General features: G+C 44.2%; 1 protein-coding gene across 5 annotated transcripts in view; it reads right to left on the reverse strand.

Moving 5' to 3' along the window:
• LOC114808771 (MHC class II regulatory factor RFX1) overlaps positions 1–19,791 on the reverse strand; it is a 65,112-nt gene extending 45,321 nt beyond the window's left edge. For 3 of the 5 annotated variants that reach the window (XM_039910989.1, XM_039910990.1, XM_029056650.1), the window contains exons 1-2: positions 19,712–19,791; positions 5,350–5,459 (exon numbers count right to left, since the gene is read on the reverse strand). In XM_039910989.1, coding sequence (XP_039766923.1) covers positions 5,350–5,451 — 102 coding nt within the window. In that variant the 5' untranslated portion in view covers positions 5,452–5,459; positions 19,712–19,791. The other 2 variants (XM_029056652.1, XM_029056649.2) reach the window with 2 other exon arrangements.
• Between the last annotated feature and the right edge of the window lie 3,159 nt (positions 19,792–22,950).

Raw genomic sequence — 22,950 nt, forward strand, 5'->3', positions numbered from 1 at the left:
CCTCTTGGAGGAGGTGAGTTTTAAGTAGGGCTTTGAAGAGGGGAAGAGAATCAGTTTGGCGGAGGTGAGGTGGGAGGGAGTTCCAGGACCGCGGGAGGACGTGGCCCAGGGGTCGACGGCGGGATAGGCGAGACCGAGGAACAGTGAGGAGGTGGGCGGCAGAGGAGCGGAGCGTGCGGGGTGGGTGGTAGAAAGAGAGAAGGGAGGAGAGGTAGGAAGGGGCAAGGTGATGGAGAGCCTTGAAGCCTAGAGTGAGGAGTTTTTGTTTGGAGCGGAGGTTGATAGGCAACCACTGGAGTTGTTTAAGAAGGGGAGTGACATGCCCAGAACGTTTCTGCAGGAAGATGAGCCGGGCAGCGGAGTGAAGAATAGACTGGAGCGGGGCGAGAGAGGAAGAAGGGAGGTCAGAGAGAAGGCTGACACAGTAGTCTAGCCAGGATATAACGAGAGCCCATAGCAGTAAGGTAGCCGTTTGGGTGGAGAGGAAAGGGCGGATCTTGGCGATATTGTAGAGGTGAAACCGGCAGGTCTTGGTAACGGATAGGATGTGTGGGGTGAACGAGAGGGACGAGTCAAGGATGACACCGAGATTGCGGGCCTGAGAGATGGGAAGGATGGTCGTGCCATCGACGGTGATAGAGAAGTCTGGGAGAGGACCGGGTTTGGGAGGGAAGATGAGGAGCTCAGTCTTGCTCATGTTGAGTTTTAGGTGGCGGGCCGACATCCAGGTGGAGACGTCCTGGAGGCAGGAGGAGATGTGAGCCTGAAGGGAGGGGGAGAGGACAGGGGCGGAGATGTATATCTGCGTGTCATCTGCCGTAGAGATGGTAGTCAAAGCCGTGAGAGCGAATGAGTTCACAGAGGGAGTGAGTGTAAATGGAGAACAGAAGAGGGCCAAGAACTGACCCTTGAGGAACTCCAACAGTTAAAGGATGGGAGGGGGAGGAGGCTCCAGCGAAGGAGACCAAGAATGACCGGCCAGAGAGGTAAGAGGAGAACCAGGAGAGGACAGAGTCCGTGAAGCCAAGGTGAGATAAGGTATGGAGGAGGAGGGGATGGTCGACAGTGTCAAAGGCAGCGGAGAGGTCAAGGAGGATTAGAATGGAGTAGGAGCCATTGGATTTGGCAAGAAGGAGGTCATGGGTGACCTTACAGAGAGCAGTCTCGGTAGAGTGGAGGGGACGGAAGCCAGATTGGAGGGGGTCTAGGAGAGAATGGGAGTTAAGGAATTCTAAGCATCGAAAAAGCCTTCTTCAACATCACATTTTCAAAATAATTGATGCTCTTTTTCTCTGTCCAACTTTCAGATCCATTCATTGTCATTGGAATACCAAAGAATTGGCAAACTGTATTTCTGTGACAATTGTTATATGGCACATTTCATGACTTTTTCCAGGGTTTTCCATGACTTTTTCATAGCAACTCTTCCTATTTCTTAACTACCAGTTCCTTTATTATTGATAATCAATCACAGGAGACACTGTCAACTATTTCAATCTTCTCTCCATCCACTACAAATGTGTTAAAACTTCCAGTTGTCGTGATCTTTGTTTTCTTGATATTCAAATATAGGCCGTCTTTTTAATCTTTTAATAATAAGTCGTTCAAATCTTCTGCTGAGTAGTATCATCAGCCTAATGAAAGTTGCTTACATTCCTTTCTCCAATCTTTACTCCCCATTCACCCCCATTCTGGCTTCTCTCATTAGGAGAAATAGTATCACATAAAAATATTTTCCCAAGTATTGGGTTGGAGTGAGATCATAGTGCTTAAAGAATACATAGCCAAGTACATAGTTGAAAAACAGGGAAAAGCCATAGAGGAAATGAGGCTAAGTCAAGGAAGGGTACTTGGAATTGATGTGATTTTAGGAGGATTTTGTATGTGGGGGCAGTGGTGAACTGTTGTTGGATTGAAGGGGGAAGGAATTCTAGGCCCAATTCAATCAATCATAATTACTACGCACTAACTATGTGCAGAGCACTGTACTAAGTGTTTAAGATCAAGGTACGGAGAGTAGGTTAGCATTAGAAAAGTAGAGTGTGCAGGCTGGCTTGCAGTAGAAAATCAGGGATGTTAGGTAGGAGGAGGAGGAGAGCTGACTAGTGTTTTAGAGTCATGGTAAGGTGCTTCTGTTTGATGTGGAAGTGAATGGGTAACCTCTGGAAGTTTCTGAGGAGTTGGGAGATGAGGACTGAACATATATTTCACAAAGAAGACTTGGGCAGCAGAGTGAAGTATGAACTGGAATGGGGACGAGAGACAGGAGGCAGGGAAGTCAGCTAGCAGGCAGATACATAGTCAGGGTAGGATATCATAAGAGTTTGAATCAGCGTGACAGCATTTTGGATGGAGAGGACAAGGCAGATCTAGAAATGTTGCGAAGGGAAAACTGAAAAGATTTCATGACAGAATAAACATGTGGACAGAATGACAGAGATGAATCAAAGATAATGGCAAGATTAAGAACTAGTGAGACAGGAAGGATGGTGGTGCTATTTTCAGTGATGGGAAAGAGGAGGGGAATAAGAAGTAGTGAAGGTTAGTTGTTACAGCATGAGCCTGGGAGTCAAAAGGACATGGGTTCTAATGCCAGCTCTACCACATAGCTGCTCCGTGACCCTGGGTAAGTCACTCAACTTCTCTGTGCCTCAATTACCTCAGCTGTAAAATGGGAATTAAAAATAATTACGGTATTTGTTAACTGCTTATATGTGCCAGGCACTGTACTAAGAGCTGAGATGGAGACAAGCAAATTGGGATGGACATAGTCCTTGTTCTACTTGAGGCTCACAGTCTCAATCCCCATTTTACAGATGAGGTTACTGAGGCATAGAGAAGCTTAGTGACTTGACTAAGGTCACTCAGCAGACAAGTGGCAGAGCCTAGATGAGAACCCATGACTTTCTAACTGTCAGGTCTATGCTCTATCCACTATGCTAAATGGTTTCTATGAAACTGTGAGCTCCATGTGTTGGTATTTGTTAAGCACTTACTATGTGCCGAGCACTGTTCTAAGCGCTGGGGTAGACATAGGGGAATCAGGTTGTCCCACGTGGGGCTCACAGTCTTCATCCCCATTTTACAGATGAGGGAACTGAGGCACAGAGAAGTTAAGTGACTTGCCCACAGTCACACAGCCGACAAGTGGCAGAGCCGGGATTCGAACTCATGAGCCCTGACTCCAAAGCCCATGATCTTTCCACTGAGCCACGCTGCTTCTCTATGTGGGATAGAGACTGTGTCCAACCTGATTAACCTATATCTACCCTAGCATTCAGAACCGTGCTTGGCATAGAGTGAGCACTTAACAAGTATAATTATTATAATTATTATTATAGAACTCTGGTAGGAAGATATAGAGTTCTCTTTTGGAAATGTTTAGTTTGAGGTGTCAGTGCAATATCCAAGTAGAGATGTACATAAACTAGAGGAAATAGGAGACTGCAGAGTAGAAGAAAGATTAAGCTGAAATGGTAGAATTGAGAATCATCTGTGGATATATGGTAGTTGCAATGAAGCAGGATATCAGTGGCACCAATAGTTTCCCAGGACTCCACCCAACCCTAAACCAAACATTGGCAAGTCTTTAACTTCACTGAGCCTCAGTTTCCCCATCTGTAAAATGGAGGTCAGAACCTACTCTTCTTTCCCATCAGTCTCTGTGCCCCAAGAAGCAGCGTGGCTAAGTGGAAAGAGCATGGGCTTTGGAGTCAGGGCTCATGAGTTCGAATCCCAGCTCTGCCACTTGTCGGCTGTGTGACTGTGGGCAAGTCACTTAACTTCTCTGTGCCTCAGTTCCCTCATCTGTAAAATGGGGATTAAGACTGTGAGCCCCATGTGGGACAACCTGATTCCCCTATGTCTACCCCAGCGCTTAGAACAGTGCTCGGCACATAGTAAGCGCTTAACAAATACCAACATTATTATTATTATTATTCTGTATCTTCCCCAGTGTTTAGAACAGCTCTTGGCAGAGTAGGTGTATTAACAAGTACCATAAAAAAAGAAACAAAACAAAAGGCAGAGGTAGCCACAGTGGAGCACGATAGAAAACAACAACTACATCTCTCAGTGAGTTACGTTATAGGTACATGGCCAATACAGTAAGGAATGGGTTCTAATCCCATCTCTACCACTTACCTGCTTTGTGATCTTAGACAAGCCATTTAATTTCTCTGAATCTCATTTTCCTCATCTACAAAGACTGTGAGCCTTGTGTGGGACAGGGACTGTATCTGATCAGATCATACTGTATCAACCACAGTCCTTATTAAAGAACTTGCACTAGAATAACATAGTCTAGGCAAGCAGTACAGGCTTGAGAGTCAGAGGGCCTGGGTTCTAATCCTGACTCCACCACTTGTCTGCTGTGTGACCTTTCAAGTCACTCAATTTTTTTAAGTCTCAGTTTCCTCAACTGAAAAATGGAATTAAGACTGTGAGCCCCATGCTTGGTTCAAACATGGACTAGTCTATCCTGATTATTGTTTATCTATCCCAGTGCCTCATACAGTGTTTGGCACAAAGGAAGTGCTTAATAAGCACCATTAATTAATCAATTGCATTTAATTATTCATTCAATAATATTTATTGAGCACTTACTATGTGCAGAGCACTGTACTAAGCACTTGAAATGAACAAATTAGTGCTTACTGTGTGCAGAGCTCTGTACTAAACACTTGGGAGAGCACAATATAATAATTTGACAGAAACATTCCCTGATGATAGTAAGTTTAAAGTTTTTTTAAGCAATTTTAAAATGAAGAATGGAGCTATATGACCAATATTAATTTCCCAAAGGACATATTTAAACCAATGGCTCAAAAACTGGATAGTTCATCAGATATACAGCATGTGGTGATTCAATTATATTCATTTCAATTTTACTTATTACATGTTTACAGCAGGCAAAGCCCTGTACTAGGAATTTGGGAGAGTAAAATATAACAATATGTAACTGTACAGTACATAATTGTTCACTGGGAGAGTATAATATATAATACACAATATAGTATGTATAAACAGACACAGTCCCTGCTCAAAACAAACTTACAGTCCAGAGACTAATTTACAGTCTAGAGGAAGGCTTACAGTCATCACAGAGGAGTATCTAGTTGGGAAGAGTGGCTTTTTGACAGTAAAAGGCAGTGGGAAATAGCCTAAATGACTTTCAGACTGAGATGACAAGAAACAGAAATGAACACGACTTCACCAAGTCTTTTGATACTGAATGGATGACATGGTCCTTGCTGGGCCTAGAAAGCTTTAAATTTTCCCCCAAAGGACCAGCTAAAATAACTCTTCTTGGATCATGACAGGGTACCAGAAAATGAAGGAGAATCATACCTGCTGCATGACCTGTACCTGTTGGATCACTTGGATTGGCACTCCAGATTGGCTGGCTGTTGAGCTTGGGCTGGATTTATGTAAGGTGTCACTATCCCTCATGACGTCTTCTGTTGGAACAGAATGAAGGAATAAATTTAATCCCTTTGGAGGAGATTATTCAATAGGATCATCCAACTGGCTTTTGAAAAAAAATGTGAGGGAGATGTTTGTAAAACCTACTTGAACAAAGACTGAAAGTTGAGAGCCCTTTGCCTTGAGTTTTCTTAAGATGCATTACAAGAGACGCTAAACCCTCTACTTTCTGGCATTTTCTCTGCCCTTTACTTTTTTTTATTTTTTTTAAGTACTTACTAAATGTCCAGCACTGTTCTAAGCACAGGGATAGACAGAAGTTAATCAGGGTAGGCACAGTCCCTGTTCCACACTGAGTTCACCGTCTAAGTCAGAGGGAACAAATGAAATAACTGAGGCCCAGAGAAGACTTGTGACTTGCCCAAGGTCACATAGTAGACAAGTGGCAGACACAAGGTTAGAACTCAAGTCTTCTGACTGTCATGTCTGCACTGTTTCCACTGTGCTACATTTCTTATCTATGTTAGCAGTGAATATTTCCTTCCATTCAATTGTATTTCAATTGTATATATTAAGCACTTATGAAGCACTTTACTAAGCAGAGCACTGTACTTAGGGCTTGGGAGAGTGCAATACAACAATAAACAAACACATTTCCTCCCTACAAAATTACAGTCTAGAGTCTATAGTCAACAGTCTACCCTTAATTTCCTATTAGGAAACATGATAGAAATCTTTAGAGACAACACCTCTATAAAAAAGGGATTTTTGATGGCCTTGTGGATAGAACATAGGTCTGGGAGTCAGAAAGACTTGGGTACTAATCCTGGCTCCACCATTTGTCTGCTGTGTGACCTTGGGCAAGTCATTTAATTTATCTGTGCCTGTTACCTCATCTGAAACATGGAAGTTAAGGGATAGGCACTGTGTTCAACTTGATTAGCTTGTCTACCCCAGCGCTTAGAACAGTGCTTGACACATAATAAGCACTTAACAGATACTATTATTCTGATTATTCCTTATTCCTGGGAAATGGTAGCTGGTGAGAGGCTATCCAAATCATCTCAAAGTAAAACATGTCAGCAAAATGGTTAAAGGGCCAGGGATTGGGAACCTAAGGAAAAATTCATTATATTCTAAGTTCAAGGGATGTCAATTTTAATTTAGTTTTTATCTAGGGGAAAGGCTCAATGAAGGAAACAATTCAAAAGACTTCCCCCAAGCTTCTCTTTCCATTCTAGTTTGGTCCTCAGAATTCAAATATGTTCATTCATTCATTCAATAGTATTTATTGAGCGCTTACAATGTGCAGAGCACTGTACTAAGCGCTTGGAATGAACAAGTTGGCAACAGATAGAGACAGTCCCTGCCATTTGATGGGCTTACAGTCTAATCGGGGGAGACAGACAGACAAGAACAATGGCAATAAATAGAGTCAGGGGGAAGAACATCTCGTAAAAACAATGGCAACTAAATAGAATCAAGGTGATGGACATTTCATTAACAAAATAAATAGGGTAATGAAAATATACACAGTTGAGCAGATGAATACAGTGCTGAGGGGATGGGAAGGGAGAGGGGAGGAGCAGAGGGAAAGGGGGAAAAAGAGGGTTAAGCTGCGGAGAGGTGGGGGGGGGGTGGTAGAGGGAGTAAAGGGAGAAAAGGAGCTCAGTCTGGGAAGGCCTCTTGAAGGAGGTGAGTTTTAAGTAGGGTTTTGAAGAGGGGAAGAGAATCAGTTTGGCGGAGGTGAGGAGGAAGCAGCATGGCTCAGTGGAAAGAACACGGGCTTTGGAGTCAGAGGTCATGGGTTCGAATCCCTGCTCGGCCACTTGTCAGCTGTGTGAATTTGGGCAAGTCACTTAACTTCTCGGTGCCTCAGTTACCTCATCTGTAAAATGGGGATTAAGATTGTGAGCCCCAAGTGGGACAACCTGATTCCCCTGTGTCTACCCCAGTGCTTAGAACAGTGCTCGGCACATAGTAAGCACTTAACAAATACCAACATTTACTTATTTTATTTTCCAGGACCGCGGGAGGATGTGGCCCAGGGGTCGACGGCGGGATAGGCGAGACCGAGGAACGGTGAGGAGGTGGGCGGCAGAGGAGCGGAGCATGCGGGGTGGGTGGTAGAAAGAGAGAAGGGAGGAGAGGTAGGAAGGGGCAAGGTGACGGAGAGCCTTGAAGTCTGGAGTGAGGAGTTTTTGTTTGGAGCGGAGGTTGATAGGCAACCCCTTGAGTTGTTTAAGAAGGGGAGTGACATGCCCAGATCGTTTCTGCAGGAAGATGAGCCGGGCAGCGGAGTGAAGAATAGACTGGAGCGGGGCGAGAGAGGAGGAAGGGAGATCAGAGAGAAGGCTGACACAGTAGTCTAGCCAGGATATAACGAGAGCCCATAGCAGTAAGGTAGCCGTTTGGGTGGAGAGGAAAGGGCGGATCTTGGCGATATTGTAGAGGTGAAACCGGCAGGTCTTGGTAACGGATCGGATGTGTGGGGTGAACGAGAGGGACGAGTCAAGGATGACACCGAGATTGCGGGCCTGAGAGACGGGAAGGATGGTCGTGCCATCGACGGTGATAGAGAAGTCTGGGAGAGGACCGGGTTTGGGAGGGAAGATGAGGAGCTCAGTCTTGCTCATGTTGAGTTTTAGGTGGCGGGCCGACATCCAGGTGGAGACGTCCTGGAGGCAGGAGGAGATGTGAGCCTGAAGGGAGGGGGAGAGGACAGGGGCGGAGATGTAGATCTGCGTGTCATCTGCGTAGAGATGGTAGTCAAAGCCGTGAGAGCGAATGAGTTCACCGAGGGAGTGAGTGTAAATGGAGAACAGAAGAGGGCCAAGAACTGACCCTTGAGGAACTCCAACAGCTAAAGGATGGGAGGGGGAGGAGGCTCCAGCGAAGGAGACCGAGAATGACCGGCCAGAGAGGTAAGAGGAGAACCAGGAGAGGACAGAGTCCGTGAAGCCAAGGTGAGATGAGGTATGGAGGAGGAGGGGATGGTCGACAGTGTCAAAGGCAGCGGAGAGGTCAAGGAGGATTAGAATGGAGTAGGAGCCATTGGATTTGGCAAGAAGGAGGTCATGGGTGACCTTACAGAGAGCAGTCTCGGTAGAGTGGAGGGGCGGAAGCCAGATTGGAGGGGGTCTAGGAGAGAATGGGAGTTTAGGAATTCTAAGCAGCGATTGTAGATGACTCGTTCTAGGATTTTGGAAAGGAAAGGTAGTAGGGAGATAGGGCAATAAATGGAAGGGGAAGTGGGGTCAAGAGCGGGTTTTTTTAGGATGGGGGAGACGTGGGCATGTTTGAAGGCAGAGGGAAAGGAGCCATTGGAGATTGAGTGGCTAAAAATAGAAGTTAAGGAAGGGAGGAGGGCAGGGGCGATGGTTTTAATAAGGTGAGAGGGAATGGGGTCCGAGGTGCAGGTGGAGGGGGTGGCACCTGCAAGGAGGGAGATCTCCTCTGAGGATACTGCAGGGAAGGATGGGAAAGCAGGGGAGAGGGTTGGTTGGGGGGAGGGGAGAGGCGGAGGGGTGACTTTGGGGAGCTCAGACCTGATCGTGTTGATTTTTGTGAGGAAATAGGTGGCCAGATCATTGGGGGTGAGAGATGGGGGAAGGGGAGGAACAGGGGGCCTAAGGAGAGAGTTAAAGGTCCGGAACACTTGGCGGGGGTGACGGGCATGGGTGGCTATGAGGGAGGAGAAGTTTTGCCTGGCAGAGGAGAGGGCACAGTTAAGGCAGGAAAGGATAAATTTGAAGTGTGTGAGGTCGGTTTGGTGCTTGGACTTTCGCCAGCAGCGCTCGGCAGCTCGCGCATAGGAGGTGGACAGAGGAGGTGATCCAGGGCTATGGGTTAGTTATGTTGTCTGTCTCCCCCATTGAGACAACTTTCTGTTGCCAATTTTTAATGGTATTTGTAAAGCATTCACTATGTGTCAAGCACTGTTCTAAACAATGGGGTAGATGTAAGTAGAATAAATTGTACACAGTCCCCTGTCCTACATGGGGCTCACAGTCATTCATTCATTCAATCATATTTATTGAGCACTTACTTTGTGCAAAGCACTGTAGTAAGCGCTTGGAATGTACAATTCGGCAACAGATAGAGACAATCCCTGACCAACAACAGGCTCACAGTCTAAACGGGGGAGACAGACAACAAAACAAAACAAAGGGATAACAAGTACTCATTCCTCAATTTATAGATGAGGTAATTGAGACACTAGTGAAATGACTTGACCATGGCCTTACAGCAGGCAATTGTCAGAGTTGGTGTTAGAACTCAGGCCCTCTAACTTTCAGGCCATATTCCCTCCACTAGGCCATACTGCTTCCCACACAGCTACTTCAGGAAAACACGTTCTTTGGATCCAGGGAGAAAAAAGGGTTCAGAAGAATCTTATGCCTGGAAATAGGTCTTGGCCAATATCAGGAGTTCCTGTGCTCCATCTTGTGTTTAGGCTTCTAGTATTGGATGCACTACTTACCTGCCTCATAATATTGGACAAGCAACTTAATTTCTATAGGCCTTGGTGTCCTGATCTGTAAAATAGGGCTATGGTACCTACTTTCCTCCCGCTAAGATTCTGAGCCCCCTGTGGAAGTGGTTCTACACCAAACCTGACTACCTTTAATATGCCACAGGACTAAGTTCACCGCATGGCAAAAAGTAATAACTTATTAAAAGCTATTGTAGTATAATAATAATTAAAAATAATTGTTCAGCAAATGTCTCACCACTCCTCAAAAATCGCCAACTGTTGGCCATTCCTTTTCTCATCCAACAGAAACAAACACCTAACCATCAGGTTATTAGACTCTATGCCCATCAAATCACAGGTCTGGGTCTAATTTGACCTTCCCAACATTACTATAATCTGATTTTTCTTTTCCATCCAAACTGCTACAAATCCAAATACTTGTCCTATCGCATCCTAATCACTGCATCACCCTCCTTGCTGAGCCCCCTACTTCCTGTCTCTCCCTATTCTGCTGTCATTTCACGTAGGTCATTTCCCTAAAAAACGCTCAGGACGTTTCCCTAAGAAACTCCAGTGATTGCCCGTCCACCTCCATATCAAACAAAAACTCCTCACCATTGGCTTTAAAATACTCAATCACTTTGCCCTCTTCTACGTCATCTCGCTACCCTCCTATCGAGCCTGCACACTTAGCTGTAATGCCAACCTTCTCATTTTAGCTCAACCTTGTCTATCTCACCACCGACTTTTCACCCATACCTTGCCTCTGGCCTGGAATACTTCCATCTTCATTTCAGACAGAAAACTACTCTTCCCACCTTCAGAGTTTTATTCAGGGGACACCTTCCCCAAGAGGCCTTCCCTGAATAAGCCCTCAGTTTCTCTTCTCCCACTCCATTCTGTGTCACCTTGACTTCCTCCCTTTAATCATGCCCCTCCCACCCCAATAGCACTACTGTAGATATCTGTAATTTACTTATTTATATTAATATCTGCTTCCCCGTGTTCACAGCTTTTCAATTTGTGAAAGTACTTGTGTGATTTTTTTCTTACTCAGACATTTCAGTGTATATGTTTGAGCCTATTTGGCTAAAAAAAAGGGAAGAAGTAGTGATCTCCCAACTTCCGGTCTCTGCTCATTTCAGTCTAAACTTCACTCTGCTGCCCAGATTATCATCCTACTAAAATGCTCAGGGCATTCATTCAACAGTATTTTATTGAGCGCTTACCATGTGCAGAGCACTGTAGTAAGCGCTTGGAATGTACAAATCAGTAACAGAGACAGTGCCTGCCCTTTGACGGGCTTACAGTCAAATCAGGGGAGACAGACAGGCAAGAACAATGGCAATAGAGTCAAGGGGAAGAACATCTCATTAAAACAATAGCAAATAAAAAGAATCAGGGTGATGTACATCTCATTAAATAAAATAAATAGGGTGATGAAGATATATACAGTTGAGCGGACGAGTACAGTGCTGAGGGGGTGGGACGGGAGAGGGGGAGGAGCAGAGGGAAAGGGGGAAGAAGAGGGTTTACCTGCAGAGAGGTGAAGGGGGGGGTAGAGGGAGCAGAGGGAACCTTCCTCAGTGATCTCCAGTGATTGCCTTTCCACCTTCATATCAAACAAAAACTCCTGTTGGTTCAAAGCTCTCCATCACCTTGGCCCCTTCTACCTCACCTCCCTTCTCTCCTTCTAGCCCACACATTCTGCTCCTCTGTTGCCACTAACCTCTTCACTATGCCTCATTCCAGCCTGCCCCGTCTCCACTGTCCTGGAACACCCTCCCTCCTCACATTCACCGAACTAGCACACTTGCCCCCTTCAAAGCCCTACTGAAAGCTCAGCTCCTCCAGGAGTCCTTCTCAGACTAAGCCCCACTTTTCCTCTGCTCCTCCTCCCCTCCCCATTGCCCCTACTCCCTTCCTCTGCTCTACCTCAGTCTCTGCCTCATTGCACTTCTGTATATATATTATTCTATTTATTTTATTTATTTGTTGCTGAATTGTACACTCATTTATTCATTCATTCAGTCATATTTATGGAGGGCTTACTGTGTGCAAAGCACCGTACTAAGTGCTTGGAAAGTACAATTCGACAACAGTGCTCTGCACACAGTAAGCGCTCAATAAATACGATTGAATGAACAAAATATTTAATGGGCAAGGAGTGTGGCTGTTTTATTGTTGAAATGAACTCACTCAAGTGCTTAGTCACTATAAACTCTGCACATAGAAAGCATTAAATAAATAAAACTGTCTGATTGCTTGACTGATTGAGGAACAGAAGAGAAGCAGGGGAGAGTTTAGTGAAATCACTCCAACAGTTTGAGATTTAGCAATAAAATACATAGCCAGGTCATTAGGAGCAAGAGATTATGAGTGATGGGAGATGGAGGTTTGAGGAGGGAGTTATATGCCTGAAATGCTGGTAGACAATGGGTAGGGTTTGCAAGGGGAATGGGAGTCAATTAGGATGGATATGTAATAATAATAATAATAATGTTGGTATTTGTTAAGTGCTTACTATGTGCAGAGCACTGTTTTAAGCGCTGGGGTAGACACAGGGGAATCAGGTTGACCCATGTGGGGCTCACAGTCAATCCCCATTTTACAGATGAGGTAACTGAGGCACAGAGAAGTTAAATGACTTGCCCACAGTCACACAGCTGACAAGTGGCAGAGCTGGGATTTGAACTCATGACCTCTGACTCCAAAGCCCGTGCTTTTTCCACTGAGCCACGCTGCTTCCACATAGTAAGCGCTTAACAAATACCAACATTATTATGTATTGTTGAAGGGTGGAGAAATGGGAAGAGATAAAATATGGGAGAATGAAGCTAAACTGGACTAAGTAAAAAATAATGAGGAATAGCAGTATTGATAGTGGTTGGATTAGGATCTACCTTACTGCACACAATGTAACAGCTATTCACGATAAAGCCACAGTTTCAAGATAGATGATTCTATAGTGTCATGTAGTCATCTGTACTCTATTTTATGACTAGTGTCCTTTGGGACACAAAAAGTCATTGTAGTTGGATTGCAAACTTCATCCTTCCTTCATTATATTCTTCAGTAGTTTGCCCATAATTAGCAATTATGCCTGCATTGGAAAAAAAGTATGCTCCTTTAAAATTTCCGGAACCAGTACATTCGTCTTTCATCTTGAAAACTGTAATAAGAGTGGAATTTTTGAATGTCCTGGGTGATGAGGCAAAACACATAAACAGAAGATGATTCTTCTTGCTGTCAGCAGTCAATCATATTTATTGAGTGCTTACTGTGTGCAGAACATTGCACTAAGTGCTTGGGAGAATATACAATAAACAGACATACTCCCTGTCCACAGTGAGCTGGGGGGAGGCAAGACATTAATATAAATTACAGATATATACATAACTGCTGTGGGGTTGGGAGGGTGGATGAATAAATGCAGCAAGTCAGGGTGACGCAGAAGGGAAGAGAAGAGGAAAGAGGGCTTAGTAAGTTAAGGGAAGGCATCTTGGAGGAGATGTGCCTTCAATAAGGCTTTGAAGGAGGGAAGAGTAATTGTCTGTGGGATATGAGGAAGGAAGGCGTTCCAGGCAGAGACAGGTGAGATCAAGGTACAGTGAGAAGGTGAGCGCCGGGGAGTGGAGTGTGTGGGCTGGGTTGTAAGAAGGAGGTGAGGTAGGAGGGGGCAAGGTGATGGAATACTTTAAAGCCAATGGTGAGGAGTTTTTGTTTGTTATGGAGGTGGATAGGCAGCCTTTGGAGATTTTTGAGGAGGGGGGTGACATGCCTTAAATATTTCTGTAGAAAGATAATCTGGGCAGCAGAGTGAAGAATGGAATAGAGCGGGGAGAGGTAGCAGGTTGGGAGGTCAGCAAGGAGGCTGATGCAGTAATCAAGGTAGGATAGGATAAGTGATTGTACTAACATGGTAGCAGTTTGGATGGGGAGGTAAGGCGGATTTTAGCGATGTTGTGAAGGTGAGTTAGGCAGGATTGGGGAGGAGATTGGATAAGTGGGTTGAATGAGGGAAAGGAGTAAAGGATAAAAACAAGGTTATGGACTTGTAAGACAGGAAGGATGACTGTATTGTCTACAGATATGGGAAAGTCTGGAAGAGGAAAGGGTTTGGAAGGGAAGATAAGAACTCTGTCTTGGACCTGTTGAGTTTAAGGTGAGGGAAAGATATCCAAGTAGAGATATCTTGAATGTAGGAAGTGATGTGAGCCTGGAGAGAGGGAAGAGAGAACAGAGGGAGGAGATAGAGATTTGAGTATCATCCTCATAGAGATGGTAGTTGAAGCCATGGGACCGAATGAGTTCCCCAAGGAAATAAGTGTAGATACTTCTCCTCCTGATGCGTAGGTTGATAAAAAAAGGGAGGGAAAATAGTATGGGAAGTTGAACAGCCTCAATTTACTGCTTTGAGCAATGTTTAATATACTCTCAAAGTAGGCCAATGATTTTTATTTTTCTAATTCCCTGGGAAACAGTGACATTTTCTGCATTTTGACACCAATAAAGCTCTTTTCACTATTCAGTGGAATCTTCCATAATGATAAATTTCCGGTTTTTTTTAATCAATCAACTGTATTATTTTTTCTCTCCAAAATGCACACAAAGTTCCTTGGCTCCGCTACTGACTGACTGTAACACTTGGGTATTTCCAATTTTATATTCTGAAATAATTCCTGCATTAGCCTCCTTGATAATAATAATAATAACGTAGGTATTTGTTAAGCGCTTATTATGTGCAGAACACTGTTCTAAGTGCTGGGGGAGATACAGGATAATCAGGTTGTCCCACTTGAGGCTCACAGTTAATCCCCATTTTACAGATGAAGTAACTGAGGCACAGAGAAGTTAAGTGACTTGCCCACGGTCACACAGCTGTTGAGTGGCAGAGCCAGGATTCGAACCCATGAGCTCTGGCTCCCAAGCCTGGGCTCTTTCCACTGAGACCCTTGCGGTCTTCCTTTCCTTCCAATCTTGCCCATTCAGTCATTCATTCACTCAATCGATCGTATTTATTGAGCCTTTACTATGTGCAGAGCACTGTACTAAACGCTTGGAATGTACAATTTGGCAACAGATAGAAACAATCCCTGTCCAACAATGGGTTCATATTCTAAAAGGGGAAGACAGAAAACAAAACAAACAAATAGTCCCCATCCTATAAGTATAAGGATGACATCAATACCATCAAGATAAATAGAAGCATAGACATATACACATCACTAAACAGAGTAATGAATGATATACAAATATACCCAAATGCTGTGGGGAGGGGAAGGGAGTAGAGCAGAGGGAGTTGGAGGAATGGGGAGGGGAGGAGGAGCAAAGGAAAAGGGGGCTCAGTCTGGGAAGGTCTCCTGGAGGAGGTGGGTCTCAGTAGGCTTTGAAAGGGGGAAAAGAGCTAGTTTGGGGGTTGTGAGGAGGAAGGCATTCCACGTAAGTGGTAGGACGTGGGCTCGGGGTCGACGGCGGGACAGGCAAGAACAAGGCACAGTGAGGAGGTTAGTGGCAGAGAAGTGGAGTGTACGGGCTGGTCTGTGGGTGGAGTAAAGGGAAGTGAGGTAGGAGGAGTCAAGGTGATGGAGAGCTTTGAAGCCAAGAGTGAGGAGTTTTTTTTCATGCGAAAGTTGATAGACAACCACTGGAGGTTTTTGAGGAGGGGAGTGAAATGCCCAGAACGTTTCTGTAGAAAGATAAACCAGGTAGCAGAATGAAATATAGACTGGAGTAGGGAGAAACAGGAGGATGGGAGATCAGAGGGGAGGCTGCTGCATCAGTCCAGTCGGGATATTATGAGAGTTTGTACAAGCAAGGTAGCAGTTTGGATGGGGAGGAAAGGGCAGATTTTGGCGAGGTTGTGAAGGTGAGACCAGCAGGTTTTGTTGACAGACTGGATGTGTGGGGTGAATGTGACAGCACAGTCAAGGATGATACCAAGGTTGCGGGCTTGTGAGACGGGAAGGATGGTAGTGACGTCCACAGTGACAGGGAAGTCAGGGAGAGAATGGGGTTTGGGAGGGAAGATAAGGAGCTCAGTCTTTGACATTTTTAGTTTTAGGTCACGGGCAGACACTTTTTATGGTACTTATTAAGCTCTTAATATGTGCCAGGCACTGTACTGCGCACCAAGGAGATACAAGATAATCCAGGTGTGCACAGTCCTACATGGGGCTCAAAGTCTTAATTTCCATTTTACAGAAGAGGTAACTGGGGCCCAGATAAATTAAATGACTTGCCCAAGGTCCCACAGCAGACAGTTGATGGAATTGGGATTTGAACGCAGGTCCTTCTGACATACTTCATTCTGATGATTGGATCATTTTTCTTGGGGAAAAAAGATACTTCTCCAATCCTCAAGAATCTCCAGTGGTTGCCAATCTACTTCAGTTTTAGCAGAAACTCCTTACCACTGTTTTAGGGCACTCAAATCAGTTTGCTCCATTCTAACTCACCTCACTGATCTGTGACGTTTTGCTGCATTTAAAACTTACCTATACTTTGATTTCATCTCTTCTACCACTGACCCCCTTATTTTTGCTCTCCCTTCTACATGGAAGTCCCCTCCACTTCATGACTAAAACTGAGCTCCTCATCTTCCCTCCCAAATCAGGTGCTCTCCCTGACTTCCCTATCACCATGGATGGTACGACCATCCTTCCCATCTCTCAGGCCCGCAACCTTGGTATCATCTTTGACTCGGCTCTCTCGTTCACCCCACACATCCAATCCGTTACCAAAACCTGCCGGTCTCACCTTCATACTATCGCTGAGATCTGCCCTTTCCTCTCCACCCAAACGGCTACCTTACTGCTATGGGCTCTCGTAATATCCTGGCTAGACTACTGTGTCAACCTTCTCTCTGATTTCCCTTCCTCCTCTCTCGCCCCACTCCAGTCTATTCTTCACTCTGCTGCCCGGTTCATCTTCCTGCAGAAACGATCTGGGCATGTCACTCCCCTTCTTAAAAACCTCCACTGGTTGCCTATCAACCTCCGCACAAAACAAAAACTTCTCACTCTAGGCTTCAAGGCTCTCATCACCTTGCCCCTTCCTACCTCTCCTCCCTTCTCTTTCTACTGCCCACACGGCATGCTCCGCTCCTCTGCCACCCACCTCCTCACCATCCCTCGGTCTCGCCTATCCCGCCATACTAGTTTACATACTAGAGAAATTGACTTGCTCAAAGTCATACAGCAAACAAGTGAAAGAGCCAGAATTAGAACTCATGTTCTTTGACTCCCAAAACCATTCTTTTTCCACTACGCCATGCTGCTTATTCTTCACTGTTTCCCCTACTGTAATTAATTTTAATGTCTGCTTTCATTCTGGATTGTAAACACCTGAAGGCAGGAATCATTTATATCAACTCTGCTTATTGTACTTTCCCAGTGCTTAATATTGTGCTCCCAATGTAAATATTCAATGGTTCCCAATTAATATCTGTACTTATTAGAAATTATTTGCCCTCTGATTTAGGTCACTTTTATCAGATGTCCTCCCTCTTACCAATCCTCACTTCTTTCCAAGCCCACATACTCTTCTCCGCTAATATCAACATACTATCTTTTGCTTTCAACTCCGCTGTCATCAACCTTTTGATTATGCCTTCACTTCTGTCTGCAACTTTCTCCTACTAGATAGATAGATAGAATAGGACCATCTCTATCCCAGCTTCAAACCTTTACTGAAATTATCCTCTCCAGAAAGTTTTTCGTTCCTTCAGTCGTATTTACTGAGCGCTTACTGTATGCAAAACACTGTACTAAGCGTTTGGAAAGTACCATTCAGCAGATCCAAACTAAGATTTCAACCCCCAACCCCATTTTCCCACCTTATCGCCCCTCCTATGTACTTAGTTCCACCTGCTATGCAATTTGATATTCACCCCAAACTCCACCCAAACAGCATACATTTACATAGTCTTAAATTTGGTTTACTTACCTTACCTGTAATTTTCTTTTAGAGTTTGTCTCCCCCTGCTGAACTGTAAAATCCCTGCAGCAGGGATCAAACCTATCAACAACTTTTTCCAGCCTTATTTCAGTAGTCTCCACAAAGGAAGTGTTCAATTAATACTACTGATTGCCTGATTGATCCCACATTCTCTTCCTGATGTTTAGCCCTGCCTAACTAAACCAGCCAACACCAAAAAAACCAGAACAGGGACAGATGAAATGGGGATTAAGACTGTGGACCCCATATAGGATATGGACTGTGTCCTACCTGATTTCCTCGTAACTACCCCAGTGCTAAGAACAGCATTTAACAAATACTATTTAAAAAAAAAAGGTACCACATGTCCTCCTGAAGTTTCAGTGGCAAGAACCCAATGTGCAAGAGCAGAGTGCTATAAAAGATTGGATTAGTTCACCTGTATTATTTACATGTTGGATATTTTGATTAAGGAACACTATAGATTAAACTCCTGGGCAGGGAAGATGTCCATTAAATCTCTTGTATTGTCCTCTCCCAAGCACTTAATAATAATAATAATGTTGGTATTTGTTAAGCGCTTATTATGTGCCGAGCACTGTTCTAAGCGCTGGGGTAGACATAGGGGAATCAGGTTGTCCCACATGGGGGCTCACAGTCTTAATCCCCATTTTACAGATGAGGTAACTGAGGCCCAGAGAAGTTAAGTGACTTGCCCACAGTCACACAGCTGACTACACAGAAAGTACTCGATAGATACCATTATTTGATTGTCTGGTTGACTGTGGGAGAGAAATGGTTGCGGGAATGGGTGGAAAGATTTGTTTTACCCAAAGTAAAACGAACCAGGTTAAACCCATAATCAAAATATAACACTGTGTTCTATCTTCTCTAAAAATAACTCCTCAGACAGCTAAAAAGAATGAGTTCCCAAAGTAATCAATCAACGTTATTTATCGAGGGTTTAATGTATTTGTTAAACTCTTGCTATGTGCCTGGAACTGTACTAAGCACATGGGTTGACTTTGACACCAGCTTATCAGGTTGGACGCAGTTCGTGAGAGACTCACTCTCTTCATCCCCATTTTACAGATGAGAAAACTGAAGTCCACATAAGTGAAGTGAAATGCGAAGGTCACCGAGAGATAAATGGCAGTGTTGAAATGGGAACTCGGGTCCTCTTAACACGCAGCCTCGGGCTCTTTCCACTACGTCAAACTGCTTTTCATTTTCTTCCATAATGCAGGAATTAAAATAAACGGGGTTGCCTTTTTCTTCCACCTCAATTACATCACTCTCCGTTCCTAATCTATTCGGAAAACCTTACCCACGCAGTTTGGCTCCGTCAGGTCATCTACTTTCTCTCACCGATCGTTGGATCAGTGGCACAAAACTATGCTATACCGCAAGATCAAATCGGAGGCAGGATGTTGTTCTCCCCTTGAATATGTCTTTCTCGACTTAACTCCCATAAGATTTCATCCTTGCCACCCAAGTAAACTTGAACACAAAACAGAAATCAGCCAACCCCCGCCATTTTGATAGGCAGGTAGTCCAGAAACTAATGATTTAATAAGTGCTTTGGCATGCATTTCTACGGAATCCGGCCAACCAACATCCCTGTTTTACCTTAGGTTTCTGTAGCACTATTAGGAAAAAGGAAAATGAGAAATTTCGGATATATGAAGGAGCCAAAGTTTCCAAATGAAATACGGAAGCGGAAAAAGGGCGATCCGGGCTACTCGGGTTGCCACGACTACCGAGCTGTGCCACTTCCGCAGAAACTGTTGCTACCCACCTCCTTACGTCACAACTAGTAATGAAGGGCTTCCTTTTTTTGGATGAGCCTTTAGAAATTTTTAGATAACATACTTGACTTCGGTCATCATACTGGTCAGGAACCGCTCTCTTCAGCATCCGTTAAAACGCCCAGGGTTCTGATCCATTACGATTTGTCCTATCAAACGGCATTTCACTCTAACAAGGAATCCGTCATTTCCTTGAACAAAGATGGTTGATTGGAGGAAGAGGGGTAGAAGTATGAGTACATGATTGGTCAATGCAGAATTAAAAATTGTCATTATTTTGAGGGGAGGAAGCCTAGACTAGGGGAATATGTTGCCACTATTCTACAAAACCTCCACTTTTTGTTTGTAACTTTTCCAAAAGTTTACTACCCCGCCCCTTCTGCCCCTTTTCTTGACTGCAGTATATTTCTTAAGCACCGAACACATCAGAAATCACCGTGCCTTCACTAATTGGTAAATCAACATTAAATATGATACTTTAATTAATCAATCAGTGTTACACATATGGCATTTTCTATTCCACTATACTCTGCCTCCCACTCATTCTGCTGTCCGGATATGATGTGGGTGGAAGATAAGAAGTTCAATTTTGGACTTTTTAATTTGAGATGTGGGCAAGACATGTAAATAATAATGATAATAGTAATAATTATGGCATTTTAAAGCATTTATTATGTACCAAGCACTGTACTAAGCGCTGTGGTGGATACAGGCAAATCGGGTTGGGCACAGCGTTTGTCCCATGTGGCACTCATAGTCTCAAAACTCATTTTCCATTTGAGGTAAGTGAAGCCCAAGAGAAGTAAAATGATTTGCACAAGGTGACGCAGCATTCATGTAGTAGAACGGGGATTAGAACTCATGATCTCCTGACTCCTACACCCATGCTCTATCATTCATTCATTCATTCATTCATTCATTCAATAGTATTTACTGAGCGCTTACTATGTGCAGAGCACTGTACTAAGCGCTTGGGATGAACAAGTCGGCAACAGATAGAGACAGTCCCTGCCGTTTGACGGGCTTACAGTCTAATCGGGGGAGACGGACAGACAAGAACAATGGCAATAAATAGAGTCAAGGAGAAGAACATCTCGTAAAAACAATGGCAACTAAATAGAATCAAGGCGATGTACAATTCATTAACAAAATAAATAGGGTAACGAAAATATATACAGTTGAGCGGAGGAGTACAGTGCTGTGGGGATGGGAAGGGAGAGGTAGGGGAGCAGAGGGAAAAGGGGAAAAATCCATTATGCCATACTGCTCCTTCCCAAGTAGTTGTCTTGAAGACAGGAGGAAATGCTAGATTGCAGGGAAGAAGATGGGTGAGGGCTGGAGCTTTAGTTTTGGGAATCATTCACATGGAGGTAGTAGTTGAAATCATGGGAAACAATGAATTCTCCAAGGGAGTGGGTTTAGAGGGAGAATAGAAGGGGAATCTATTTACTCATTCAATCATATTTATTGAGTGCTTACTGTTTACAGAGCACTGTACTAAGCACTTGGAAAGTACAACTTGGCATTAGAGACAATCCCTGCCCACACCAAGTTTACAGTCCAGAAGGGTAGAAACAAGACATCAAAACAAGTAAACAGTAATCAATATAAATAAATAGAATTATAGATATGTACATATATACACTCATCTATATATAGAAGTGCTATGGGGCAGGGGGGAGGGGGTGGGTAGAGCAAAGGGAGTGAATCGAGGTGAAGTAGAGGGGAAGGAAAGTTGAGGAAAAGAGGGGCTTAGTCTGGGAAGGCCTCTTTGAGGAGGTGAACTTTCAGTAGGCCTTTGAAGGAGGTGAGAGGGATTGTTTGGTGGATTTGAGGAGGGAGGGCATTCCAGGCCAGAGGTAGGACGTGGGCCAGGGGTCGATGGTGAGACAGGTGAGAATAAAGCACAGTGAGAAGGTTAGCACCAGAGGAGTGGAGTGTGTGGGCTGGGATGGAGAAGGAGCAAAAGGAGGTGTGGTAAGAAGGGGCGAGGTGATAGAAAGCTTTGAAACCAATAATGAGGAGTTTTTGTCTAATACAGAAGTTCGTTCATTAATTCATTCAATAGTATTTATTGAGCACTTACTATGTGCAGAGCACTGTACTAAGCGATTGGAAGATACAAATCGGCAACAGATAGAGACAGTCCCTGCCCACTGACAGGTTCAGTGGACAGACCTTGGGCTTGGAAGTCAGAGGTCATGGGTTCGAATTCTAGCTCTGCCTCTTGGCAGCTGTATGGCCTTGGGCAAGTCATGTCACTTCTCTGTGCCTCAGTTACCTCATCTGTAAAATGGGGATTAACTGTGAGCCTCACGTGGGACAACCTCATTATCCTGTATCTACCTCAGCGCTTAGAACAGTGCTCTGCACATAGTAAGAGCTTACCAAATACCAACATTAATCAGGGGAGCCAGACAAACAAAAACAGTAGCAGTAAATAGAATCAAGGGGATGAACATCTCATTAAAACAATAGCAACAAATAGAATCAAGGTGATGTACATCTCATTAACAAAATAAATAGGGTACAAAATACAGGTCAGAAGGACACTTGTCTGACCAAGCAACGATGAGGTTTAGTCTTATATTCTTGGCCTTGTCACTCCTTGAATAACAAGACCTGATGGGTCAGAGTGAAAAACATTGTAATTACTAAGTGAAAATTATTGGCTTAGTATACAACTAATTCTCTTCTCCTCTTTAAATCCCTACTTAAAGCTCACCTCCTCTGAGAGACCTTCCCAGACTGAGCTCCCTTTTCCCTCTGCTCCTCTACACCCCCTTCACCTCTCCGCAGCTAAACCCTCTTCTTCCCCCTTTCCCTCTGCTCCTCCCCCTCTCCCGTCCCACCCCCTCAGCACTGTACTCGTCCACTCAACTGTATATATCTTCATCACCCTATTTATTTTGTTTAATGAGATGTACATCACTCTGATTCTATTTATTTGCCATTGTTTTAATGAGAGGTTCTTCCCATTGACTCTATTTATTGCCATTGTTCTTGTCTGACTGTCTCCCCCGATTTGACTGTAGGCCCGTCAAAGGGCAGGGACTGTATCTATTGCCAATTTGTATATTCCAAGCGCTTAGAACAGTGCTCTGCACATAGTAAGTTCTCAATAAATACTATTGAATGAATGAATGAATTTTTATATCATTTCTTGCCTTGAATTATATAGAACTAATCAAAATGCGGAGTGCTTCTTTCAAATAGAGAAGTGGAATCAGCAGTTTGTAACAGCCGCCAAGTAAGCTACAAGCACAAAGAAGGAAATTTTTTTTAAAAAAAAAATTTAGAATC

The sequence above is a fragment of the Ornithorhynchus anatinus genome, chromosome Y5, assembly GCF_004115215.2.
Source record: "Ornithorhynchus anatinus isolate Pmale09 chromosome Y5, mOrnAna1.pri.v4, whole genome shotgun sequence".
Taxonomy (NCBI): domain Eukaryota; kingdom Metazoa; phylum Chordata; class Mammalia; order Monotremata; family Ornithorhynchidae; genus Ornithorhynchus; species Ornithorhynchus anatinus.